This window comes from Argentina silus (genome assembly GCF_951799395.1).
Source record: "Argentina silus genome assembly, chromosome: 12".
Classification (NCBI taxonomy): Eukaryota; Metazoa; Chordata; class Actinopteri; order Argentiniformes; family Argentinidae; genus Argentina; species Argentina silus.
In genome coordinates this window covers 7,844,014-7,856,039 of record NC_139666.1, presented here as the reverse complement: position 1 = coordinate 7,856,039, position 12,026 = coordinate 7,844,014, and the positions used below count along the sequence as shown (strand labels likewise).

The 12,026-nt window shown below is 47.1% G+C and overlaps 2 protein-coding genes across 4 annotated transcripts in view; one reads left to right on the top strand and one right to left on the bottom strand.

Moving 5' to 3' along the window:
- tmprss3a (transmembrane serine protease 3a) overlaps positions 1-3,569 on the top strand; it is a gene marked incomplete at its 5' end in the record, with an annotated part of 8,854 nt that extends 5,285 nt beyond the window's left edge. Inside the window, 4 exons of the mRNA XM_083682096.1 lie at positions 293-388; positions 857-999; positions 1,350-1,502; positions 2,188-3,569. Coding sequence (XP_083538222.1) covers positions 293-388; positions 857-999; positions 1,350-1,502; positions 2,188-2,232 — 437 coding nt within the window. The 3' untranslated portion in view covers positions 2,233-3,569. The remainder of the gene's footprint in view (positions 1-292; positions 389-856; positions 1,000-1,349; positions 1,503-2,187) is intronic.
- Positions 3,570-3,712: 143 nt separating this feature from the next.
- On the bottom strand, positions 3,713-11,917 carry pknox1.1 (pbx/knotted 1 homeobox 1.1). Of its 3 annotated transcripts, none has more exons than XM_083682436.1 (11): positions 11,878-11,917; positions 10,072-10,183; positions 8,521-8,651; positions 7,316-7,487; positions 6,637-6,837; positions 6,331-6,502; positions 6,077-6,174; positions 5,762-5,890; positions 5,397-5,473; positions 5,116-5,279; positions 3,713-4,981 (listed from the first exon to the last, which is right to left on the bottom strand). In XM_083682436.1, the coding sequence occupies exons 2-11, from the start codon at positions 10,123-10,125 to the stop codon at positions 4,803-4,805; spliced, it is 1,377 nt and encodes a 458-aa protein (XP_083538562.1). In that variant the 5' UTR covers positions 10,126-10,183; positions 11,878-11,917; the 3' UTR covers positions 3,713-4,802. The 3 variants fall into 3 exon arrangements, with proteins under 3 accessions (XP_083538562.1, XP_083538563.1, XP_083538561.1); XM_083682437.1 differs by having other exon boundaries at positions 6,331-6,475; XM_083682435.1 differs by lacking the exon at positions 11,878-11,917 and having other exon boundaries at positions 6,361-6,475.
- Between the last annotated feature and the right edge of the window lie 109 nt (positions 11,918-12,026).

Here is a 12,026-nt window from a genome sequence, read left to right as displayed (position 1 = left end):
TCTCTCGTGAATTCACGAAAGAATTGAAGTCCTAGGTCTACGTGAGCTACGAAGGGTTTCGGGAACTGCCGAAGGTTTTAGCCAAGTAAATAGACACGTGCCTGTATTTAGATTATGTTTAGAGCCAAACATCTAAATAACAGCTAAAGATAACAGTCGCCATTTACTCAATAACTTATCAATAACAATAACAGAGAACAGAGCCACTGGCTGTGAGAGGGTCTCGACACTTTTCACCCAGGTGCTGCTGGGAAATGTAGTTAATCTGACCCATCTCCACCCCCTTCTCCAGGTTACGTGGAGCCCATCTGCCTGCCTAACTTTGGAGAGGAGTTTGAGGACGGGACCGTGTGCTGGATCTCAGGATGGGGTGCCACCGAGGATGAGGGTTAGTCTGGAGGATGTGTATGTCTGTGTGTGTGTGTGTGTGTGTGTGTGTGTGTGTGTGTGTGTGTGTGTGTGTGTGTGTGTCTGAGGACTGGACCCCTGTCCTGGGCTTCTCTGCCTGCAAGCAGCTGGGCTACTCCAGGTAGGCTAGCCAGCGATGCAGAGAACAAAGGCCTGCAGTGTATATGTGTGTGTGTGTGTGTGTGTGTGTGTATGCGTATATGTGGCTACCACCGAGGATGAAGGTTAGTCTGGAGGATGTGTGTGTGTGTGTGTGTGTGTGTGTGTGTGTGTGTGTGTGTGTGCGTGCGTGCGTCAAACCACCCACTTTATCAACCAATCCACCAGCCATACTGACACGTGTGGCAGTCTATGTTGTCTTTGCTGTCCAAGCCTGTGGATTGTGGAGAGAGAGAGAGAGAGAGAGAGAGAGAGAGAGAGTGATTCTAGTCTGTGTTCTGTCATCCAGGCGAAGGCAGTGTGTCTCTCCAGTCGGCCCGCGTCCCGCTCATCTCCACCAAGGTGTGCAACAGGCCAGAGGTCTACCAGGGCTACATATCTCCCATGATGATCTGTGCTGGATACCTGGAGGGAGGGACGGACTCTTGCCAGGTATGACGGTGATGCCAGAGAGGAACTCGACTCTCCTATCTCCCATCTACTTCAGTGAGAGCTTGTTTGTCAGGAACTGTGAGTTTCATCAGTATCAGTGTGTCTGTCGCCCCAGAGGCCTGTGAGGACTCCTCTGTGTGTGTGTGTGAGAGAGAGAGAGAGAGAGGGACTGCAAATCATAGCAAATATGTTTGTGTCTCTTAAAGGGGACAGCAGGGGCCCTCAGGCCTGTGAGGACTCCTCTGTGTGTGTGTGTGTGTGTGTGTGTGTGTGTGTGTGTGTGTGTGTGTGTGTGTGTGTGTGAGACAGAGAGACTGCAAATCATAGCAAATCTGTTTGTGTCTCTTCAGGGGGACAGCGGGGGCCCTCTGGCCTGTGAGGACTCCTCTGTGTGGAAGCTGGTAGGGGCCACCAGCTGGGGCCAGGGCTGCGCTGAACAGAACAAACCTGGGGTGTACACCCGCATCACCCAGTCCCTCAACTGGATCCGCCAGCAGATGGAGGTAAGAGCCAGAGAGGGGAGCAGGGACTGATATGATAGAAGGCTTTGTTTTATAGGGTATTTTAGGGTTCATTGTAAGAAGAGAGAAATGAAAAGATAGCTATGAGTCAGTATTTAATTAATTATTTAATGAATGAATGCATGAGCAAGTAAGACAGGATTCTTCAGTGGGTTCTACAAGGAAGTGAAGAGACTTTTACCACAGGCAGCACAGCTGTTGAAAGGGGTGCAATGCAGGAGTCCCTCCCTCCCTCTCCTTCACATATTTCTCTATTCATCCCCCTTTCACCCAGCCCAGCTGTTTCCTGTCCACTAATGCACTGAAGTGAGACTGACAGCTGTGTTTCATTCACCCACCTCCCCTCCCCTCCCCTCTCCTCCTCTTCCCTCCCCTCCCCTCCCTCCCCACAACCCCTACACGAGCAGCTGGTAATGAACATCACTCCTTTTTTTTCTTTCTTTTTTTAAAAAATATGTTTGTAGGGCATTTCTGCTTTTATGGGGATAGAAACAGTAGAGATTGACAAGGATGGGTGAGAGAGAGAGAGAGAGAGAGAGGAGGGATGACATGCAAGAGAAGTGAACATCACTCCTAAGCTTCGGTACAGTGCTCACTCTACGCCTGCCTTCACTGACATCTGGTGGACGAATCCCAAATGTTTTGACTATTTCTTCTTCGTCTTCAGAGAGAAGAGGCGTTGAGCTCGTTGACGGTCAGCACGGACAACTGAATCACCACAAATCGTTTTATATACCTGATCAAAATCATGTATTGTAATACTGTACAATTCCTGCCCCTCACTGCTCTGTACTGCTAAGGGACACATTACAGGCTTCATGTCAAGGTTGGACAGGCCTACAGTGACTGCAGCCCTTGTAGGGCAAAGGTCATGCTAACCGCTCTCAGAACAAGACACGCTTGCCTAACAGACATGGTGATGATCAGGAAAGAAGAGTGTATTCTGAATTAGACTACAACACACCTCCAGAAACAGTATGACAGTTGCTTTGTACCAATCAAACCGTGTTAAAAAACCAAACCCCACAAGAAATAGAAACGAAGGGACGCACAGGACAAGAGAGGTTAGGCATCGTTTATTCCAAAATAGAAAGCTCTAAGGCAAACAGACAGAGAAAAGTGAACAACTGTAGATAAAAAGCAACAGTAGAGATGAGAGAGAGAGAGAGAGAGAGAGAGAGAGAGAGAACACAGCTGAGCCTCCCACCCCCACCCCGAGACTCAAGAGTAACCAAGTCCGCTAACGTTTTATTATGACATTAACCGGTCATCTCAGTTCTGAATGACAGCACAAGATAGAGGAAAATGACACGGCCGACGTCATACAATGGCAATCCCAGGTATTCCCGACAACAAAAGTCCTGACTTTTATTAATTCAACAATAAAAGTCCTGACTTCTATTGTGCAATAATCTTAGAGTAGGTGGAGGCTTGGGAGTGGGTCAACCTTTCACCAGGTGGTTACAGCCGGTCTTTAGACAGAGTCCTCCTGTCCGGTCCTTCACTCACAGGAGACCAACACACAGCCTGTGACTACAAGGTCTGAGCTTCCCAACGGTTCTCTCTGTATTTATTTAATGCGGTAATATGTATGTTGTGTACATAAATAAAGGTTAACGCGTGCAAAATATCCATTATTTTCTAGACTGTGATTGAGTTTGCATCTGATCATGTGGATCTTCCTGTCTGCTTAAACGTACCAAGTTTCGCTATGTCCCCCCCCCCCAATTCCCTCCTCATGATTGTGTACTAAGCATATTGTACTGGATTGTGCACTTGAAAGAGTGACGTCTAATGCTATCATAAATGATTAAAAAACATGACACGTTGTATACACACTGTGGTAAAACTGGACTTGTATGTAGAAAATAAAGAGTACAGTACTGCAATCAAGTCATTGTGCGAGACAAGTATTTCTCAGTATCTTGAACCCCACTGCAGTAGACGTTGTACAGTAAACTCTCCACTCGGCTAAATCAGAGTCCTGCGGTTTAGTTTCCTTTCACTAATTTCACTTTAGGGGTTAGGCTTTCTGTGCTGCTTGGCTAGTTTAGTCTTTACAAAAGAACATACGTAAGGCCTTTTTTTTTTTTTTTTTTTAGTTTTTTTCCTGTATCTTGTGTTTTAAAACCAATTTACATATCAATTTTGAATCTTTAAATTTTTAGAAAACTTCATCGTACCCTGGAAAACAGGGTCTCTAGCATTTAATAATGAACCTTTGTACATAAATATTCCTTACAAAACAAGAGAGAACACAAAACAAACAAAAAAACAAAAACACTCAGTACTTCTCACGTTCGTATATAAAAATAAGCATCTCTTTTTTTTTTTTCTCATGGGCTATGCTGGGCCTATAGGGCCCATGTGTAAGCCTTGGGACAAATCTCAAAAGTCTTTCCTCGCTTCCTCGGGTCCTCTCACCTCAAAGAAGGAGAGGAGGCGAAGACCTGAGGACATAGTGTTGAGATATGGCCTTGGTCAGCCAGTCAATCATAATCAGAGAACACACATCTAGTCAAACACAAGCATGCAAAAAGTGAAGGAAACCATTACAGATACAACTTTAAAATGTTGGCATCCAAAATGAGAGAGTAAAATAAAAAAAAATAAAAAAAAGTCATTCAACATTTAATAACGGAGCGTACAAACTTGCTTCAAGGTGTTTTTTTAACACTTTAGGATTTCTTTTTTTTTTTTTTTTTTGCTTCCGTTGTGTTTGTCTTTTGGATCTAACAATGTGATACAAAAAAGTGCACTCGTCTACATCGACTACATAATAAAACCCGGTTTCTCAAATGAAACTCCTGATGCAGTCACACAACATACTCCTTTCAGTGAGGGACACCTTAGTAGTGCTCCTGTATGTCCTGTGGTTGTGCTCTGAGTAAACCCATTGTGTGTGTGTGTGTGTGTGTGTGTGTGTAAAATTTATTTTCAGTCTATATATATATATATATATATATGTTTGGTGTGCAAGATTCAGACTCATGAAAGTTCTGCAGAACACAAAACGTGCTAGACCTACAGACCTACAGGCCTACAGGCCTACAGACCTACAGACCTACAAGCCTACAAGCCTACAAGCCGACAGGATTGTGTGTGCATTGCGTTGTTGGCCAATGGCTGTACGGTGTTTGAGTACGTGTTGTGTGACGTGGAGTATCTGAAACATGAATCTCTCAGCAGAGCGTGTGTGTGTGTGTGTGTGTGTGTGTGTGTGTGTGTGTGTACACAGGTGTTTGTGTGTATCTTTATGAGCGTGTGTCTGTCCGTGTCCTCCTACTGCAGAGAGTCGCTGTTGTCCAGGCCCAGCCCGGCCATGTCGTCATCCTCCTCCTCTCCGCTGTCTCCTGATTCGTCTTCGCTGTGTCCAGCGAGCATCACCTGCTGTACGGCCAACGTGGCTCCGTCAGACGTCAGGCTCTGCAGACCCTCCATGCTCATTGTCACCAGGGTGCCTGGAGGGGGGGGGGGGAGAGAGAGAGAGGGAGAGACAGAGAGGGGTTGATACCATTCCTCATTCCCATTCCTCATTCCCATTCCTCCATCATGGCGTAACACCGTCACTCAGCGGCGGCGGAGCGGTACGTACCGTCCGGCATCGTGACCTGTTGCTGGGTCACGCCCGAGGCGATGGAGTCGGGCCAGAAGCGCTGCAGCGGCCGGTTCTGAGGATTCTTCTTCTTGGTTTTGGGCGTCTCTGAGGCGCTGGCGTCCAGCATGGGCTGGAGGATCCGCCTCCGCGCGTTTATAAACCTATCGAGAGGAGAGGAGGGGAGGGGAACGACCAATTGTGAGAGTGAGTGGAAAATTAAGGGTTTCAACCAATCACCAGTGTGTGTGTGTGTACGTGCGTGTGTGTTGGTGACTCACCAGTTGTTGACCTGCAGTAAGGTCAGGTTAGTCTGGACGGAGATCTGTTTCTTCTCATCCTCCGTGGGGTAGGGGTGCTGTGGGCACACAAACAAGGAAAGTAAGTGACCATGTTCACAACCACCGCAGAAACACAACTCAGCACCTGACGCGCGTATACAATCTAGGTATCATACTTTCCCCCAGGGCGAGCACATTGCCGTTATCCAAAAATGAATGGTGAGTGAATTCTTTTGTGGATCGTGCACCCTCCCATCCACCCACCCACCCTCCCTCCCTCCCATCCACCCTCCCACCCACACTCCCTCCCTCCCATCCACCCTCCCTCCCTCCCTCCCACACACCCACCGCCACCTTGCCCTCACCCCGATGTGCTGGAAGAGCCAGGAGCGCATGACATTGGTGGCCTGTTTGGGCAGGACGCCGCGCTTGTTCTTGGGCGAGCTGTCTTCATGGTTGAAGAAGCTCAGGTCCTGGTTGAGCTGCAGCTGGAGCTGCAGAGAGGAGGAGGGAGAGAGCTGGGAATACTTCAACACGGCAAACATGCTCAACACGACAGGTGGGATGGCAATACATCTCCCGTCTCAGGTGTGCAGATGTGTGTCCCGAAGAATTCATGGTCATGTTTCCTGTAACGCATGTGTGTATTGAGTACTGATGTGTGTGTGTGTGTGTGTTACCTGTGTGTTCTGGATGCGTATAGTCCCAGGAGAGAGGGCCTGTGTCATCACCTGTCCCTGTGGAGTGACTACTGTGACAGGCTGATACACTGTTCCACCTGCAGTCCCACACACGCACACACACACACACACACACACGTAAGAGGTTGAAACATACGTTTTCAGAATGTTTTCAACTGCAAGCACAGAAGACCATAGTAAAAGAGAGCAGCCTGTACTCCTCTAGGTAAGAGGGCGGTGGGTTCTGAGGGTACCTGTGGTGGTCGTATGCCAAGGTGACATACCTGCGACCATCTGTGTAGGGTTGACTGCTGTCAGGGTGACGTTGCCTTGCTGCAGGGCCGACGCCGGCACCACGATCCCCTGGGGACTGATGGTTCCTGTGAACGAGGTGGAGGTCTGGACACCACACACACGCGTCAACATCTAAATTTCCAAATCAAACATTCAAGCACACCGTCATATCTTACTTACAACACAACATTTTCTGCAGGTATGGCTCTGAGTAGGACTTGTGTGTGTGTGTGTGTGTGTGTGTGTGTGTGTGTGTGTGTGTGTACCTGGGTCTTGAGGGGCGAGAAGCTCTGCACCTGTCCCTGTACAGGTGAGTAGGGGCTACCGGGCTCTCCACTCAGCAGGGTCTCACTGTTCATCTTGGTCTTGAGACAGGCGATGTAACGGCTGCAGAAGTCCTTACACAGGTCACTGACCTTCTCCAGCTCCAGCAGGTGGATACGCAACACCTGGATGGCCTTCACCATCTAAATGTCAAAGGTCAAACGGGAGCGGACGGTAAGTTCAAGCTGGTGTGATCAATAGACAGATACAGCCCAATCAATCAATAGATATCCACAGCCTGTGTGTAATAAGACTGTAATTACAAGGTTACTGACTTCAGGTGGGCCCGTTAGTGATTAGTTAATAACACTGTTATAAAGTGACATTAGTGGTAGGAAAAGGGTGACAAGTAAAAGGGATTCATTGTACAACTCACAACCATGCGGCCAGCTGTTAACTATAACGGCCAAAGGATTCCAGAACTCTCACCACCTAGAGTGCCAAGTGTTTTATGTGGTATTTACCTACCAACAATACTTACAAAATTACAGCTACAGTACAAAATTAAGCATCATCATTTATGCATTTTTGATGAATAAAGTCACCCCTTAGCACTCTAGAATGTTGACAATTTGGCCGACTTTATTCCCCCTCGGCACTGAACGAGTTAAAGGAGCTCACCAGGTTGTCAAGGTCCGGATCCTCGCTGAAGAAGGCTTTTCCCTCTTTCTCCTGACTGCGGACAAAGTTCTCGATGTCCACATCGAAGCTGGCGGACGTGACGCAGTCAGAGCCCTGGGTGGACTGTTCACACTTCTCAAACAGCAGAGCCAGTAGAGGGAACAGGGGATGCCTGAAACAGAGAGAGAGGGAGAGAGAGAGAGAGAGAGAGAGAGAGAGAGAGAGAGAGACAGACAGAGAGAGAGAGACACACACTCATTGTTAATTTTGGCACCCTTTTTTAGATTTAGTCTCGTCATTTTGACTAAAACAGCCTGTAGTTTTAGTCACATTTCTGTCATTTGAACAATGATTTAGTCTAGTTATTGTCAAGATGACGAAAACCATCAGGCCATTTTAGTCAACTCAATGTCCTCCCATTTCAGTCACATCACATTATTATTGCCTCATCAACCCATAATAAACAGAAATCTTTCTGAGGGACAGAGCAGCCAGATCTTTGTAGCTTTCAGTGCACTCAACTGTTGCCATTCACTGGGTAGGAGGCAGTTCTAGTGTCGTTTGTCATGGCGTGGGCTTATTTGCATCAATGATTTGCGTTGGCCAGACCTGAAGGTTGCCAGGCAGAGAGGTTGACTGCCAAGTACCGATTTTAGTCACAGAGATCGTTTCGTCTCGTTTTAGTCGACCGGAATGAAAAATGAATTTTAGTTTTTTTTTCAGGGTCTATTTAGTTAATTATCGTCTCGTCTTTTGCTACAGAAGAGGGAGAGAGAGGAAAGAAAGGGGGGGGCTGAACCACTGTGGGCCAGGAGAGGAGGAGAGGAGAGGGGGGGCTGAACCACTGTGGGCCAGGAGAGGAGGAGAGGAGAGGAGAGGAGAGAGGGGGCTGAACCACTGTAGGCCAGGACAGGAGGAGAGGAGAGGAGAGGAGAGGAGAGGGGGGGCTGAACCACTGTGGGCCAGGAGAGGAGAGGAGGAGAGGAGAGGAGAGAGGGGGTTGAACCACTGTAGGCCAGGACAGGAGGAGAGGAGAGGAGAGGAGAGGGGGGGCTGAACTACTGCGGGTCAGGAGAGGAGGAGAAGAGAGGAGGAAAGGAGAGGGGGGCTGTACCACTGTGGGCCAGGATAGGAGGAGAGGAGAGGAGAGAAGAAAGGGGGCCTGAACCACTGTGGGCCAGGACAGGAGGAGAGGAGGGTTGTACCGGTATATGGAGGACTTGTCTGCATCCATGGGTGTCTGGGGTTCTGTGGGGACTGGACTTGAGGTGTCCCCCAAACTTTCTTCATTAAACTTCTGCTCTGAATCACTGTCCGTCTGCTCCACTCCCTGCATCTGAAGAGGGGGAGGAGAGAGAGGGAGGGACGGAGGGGGGGGAGAGAGAGAGAGAGAAGGAGAGAGAGAGTGATTAAATGAAAGCATTGTGTTAAGAGAGAGAGAGAGTGGCTGAGAGGCAAGCCCCAGACAGACTGAGCTTCCTCAGAATCCAAGTCCTCTCTTAGCTCTGTTAACTTTAGAAGAGGCAGGGGTTTGTTTCCACAACACCAGCCTCTTCTCAATTGGTCGGAACCCGACTCCACACGTCCTCCAATCGCATCCTGCTGAGAACGCATTGGAGAGGATCTAGGTCCCTCCCCTCACATATTCTCCTCCAATGCTTTTCGAGGACGAGGTGGAAGCGGAAGACGGAGGAGAGGTCACGAGGAGACGTGTTCCTAACGGTTGAGAAAAGGCGACTGAATTGGTAGATAATGGGTGGATGCAGAGGTGTCCTGGCTGGGTCTGTCTCTCTTTGTTCAGCCGCGCTACTCGGTCACGGCTTTTCACTGTCTCGGCGCCCCACTGGTGGGACGAGCTTCCCACAGCTGTCAGGACTGCAGAGTCACTATCTATCTTCCGCCGTAGATTGAAGACCCATCTCTTCAGGCTACATCTTAACTGTCCCTCCTAAAGACCTCTTCATCCCCACTACCCCACCCCCCCCCCCGTGCAAGTTTCTCTCCGGAAAATAAATCTTCCTTTCTTCTAGCAATGTGACTGCCAATAGCCCCTGGTCCTAGCATAGATTACTTTTTCATATGATGACTAATGGACAGATGATTCACTCACTTAGACAAATGTATTTGTTGTAAGTCACTCTGGATAAAGGCGTCTGCTAAATGCCATAAATGTAATGTAATGTCAGTGTTCAAAGGGAGAATATTACAGAGGAGTGGAATATCGTGTATTGTATCACATTCATCCTCTACTGATAACCACACCAAGACTCTCTTTTGTTGTTGTGATGATTCTTCATTCAGACACATTCATTGATTGGAAGCCAGGTCGCTCCTCTTTTCACATATCTCCTTCACACCCTGCACAGCCTCGAGGCACGCAGCTACCCAGGCGCACTTCCAAGAACACAAATCCCAACGCCAACCATGTGACTGAAGCCACAATGACGTCCACAGCTGAATGGAACACAGACACTTCTAAATAACCCACATTAACATAATCTCATACATACGCATACCAGACAGAAACAAGCATTCATTACAATGTGTTGGACAGTGATTAATTTTCGGTATTACAAGCTCTTATTTATTCTGCTGCAGTCAATATGTCGAAATGTTAGTTTGTCTCCTGTGGGTTTTTTCCACCAAAGGGAATCAGCCCAACCTGAACTTTCCCCCACCTTTCCCCTTTTCAGTTTGAGGGAGGTTAAGTAGGCCTCAAAGTTGAGCCTGGGACTAAATTTCTCCCTCTTACCCACCTGCTGTTCTCCCTCCGGGTATTTGTCTATGGAAACCGACTGGGCAGCCATCATGTTCTCTGCAGACGCTGCAAACACTGAAGCATTATAGGGATGTGGAGAGTTGGCGAACCTAAAAACCATACAAACACAAATTAAATCCTTTGTTTTTAGGTTATTCCTACTAATTAGGGTTTGTCTGATGTCAGTTATTCTGAAATCATCAACATTTCTAATTACAAGAAAGTACCAGTCACTGCTATATAAAAGGTTGGAGTAAGATTGGAACTTTTTTTTTTCTAAAATTAAACAGCCCCAAGTTACAGTGAAAAGCAAATTGACCGGGTTATTGTTGTGAATGTGCATGACAATCATTATTTTGCTGTTTAGGAGTTGATAAAACATAGCAACCTTCATGCAGACTACAATCACCATGAAATTCACTTTGATACATTTTTCATTTTGTCGCATAGTACTTCTGGATTGCCCAGAAAAGACAAAGAAGTATGAATGGTCAGCAAAACAATATAGGCACTGAAGTAATAACCATGAGAATTAAATATTTTGCAAATAATGAAAATAACATTAAATAAGCGTCTCATCGTGAAATAACGGTTAAACATTGTGTTTATTCTGCGTAGTGTCACTGAACATGCGTCTCGTCTCGTCTCCTTAGTTCATGTTATAATAATACAGTTAGAATACGTCCATTCTGGTGGGCTGTCAATCATTATGTGTGGTCGTGATTGTCAACATTGTTGTGTCCATCATGTCAGGCAAAGCAACAAAGTTGCGAATTGACAGGGAAACGATTGAGATCAAACATGCCCGTCTATCACCCGTCAAATCACACACACACAAACACACACACCCACCACGGCTGTCTGTCTCGCTTCAATTCTGGCGGCATCAAAAACGACTGGCTTTCAAGCGACAAAGTTTATGGGATTACGGAATGAATGTACACCAACTCGCAAACTGTCGATTGGCAATTCTGCTTTACAGAAAATGCAACTTATATTATTACGGTATTGTGAAATAAAGAGCACTGCAAGGTCGCTGAGTAACTATTTTTCTGTAAAGATAAAAGTCAGGAAAGCGGACTATATCTCGCTGGGACATCCGTTCGTGATGGCAGAGACGTTGGCCTTACGAAGCAAAAATAGTGTTTCAACATCCACCCCGATGCGACCTTATTAAAATCTAGCTAGCTAACTAGCCATTAGCAAGCTACAACTGCTTCATGTTGCTCGCTAGCATGTGTGTGAAGCGCCATATTTAGCTACCTAGCACCCACAGTTAGCCTCCTAGCTACTAGCCGCAATGATAGCAAGGAAACATCGCTAGCTAATTTACTTGATAAAAAGGTGCATAACCTAATAGTAGCTTCGTTGGTCATAGACGTGTTTATACATTGTAAATAGTATTATTACTATTTATAAATGTGTTTATTTTTTTTTCTGTCTCTTTAATTGTACTTAGTTTTAAAATCATGCCCACAACACAACAGTCAATCAATCAAGCGAGGGACAGCTGCCTATCCCACCCCTAGCACCGCGCTTCAACTGAAGCAGGGGGTAAAGCTGGGGCCTTGCTCCTAGCTCTAGCCCTTGCTTTTCCAGAATCCTACTCTCCCCCCAAAACGCCGACATATTTTTTTTCCTCGAATAGATTTCGCTCTTCCCTTGGCCGAACCACCGCTTCACTGCGAAACTACGTTCCCCTGCCTTGCTTACGTCCCTGGCCCTTGCCCTGGGCATTAAGTGTGAGGCCCAGATTGTTTGATTGATAGGGAACGGAAAAAGAAGATTTTGAGTGACAGCTTACCTGAGTGCCAATCTTCGTCACACTGACAAGCGGCTGCAGCAATCGGGACGCGCAGTTGTCGCGTTGCGTCATCGCGCAAGGACACGCAGGCTGTTTGGCTCATGAATATTTATAAAATGGGAGGAGATGTGACGTCGGGTGCGCCTTGT

Coding starts and splice junctions, on each gene's coding strand:
- pknox1.1 (XM_083682436.1), bottom strand. CDS start 10,125: ATGATGGCTGCCCAGTCGGTTTCCATAGACAAATACCCGGAGGGAGAA. Junction 5,891..6,076: donor TACGCATCCAGAACACACAG/GTAACACACACA, acceptor TCCTCTCTGCAG/CTCCAGCTGCAGCTCAACCA. Junction 4,982..5,115: donor ACAGGTCACGATGCCGGACG/GTACGTACCGCT, acceptor CCCCCCCTCCAG/GCACCCTGGTGACAATGAGC.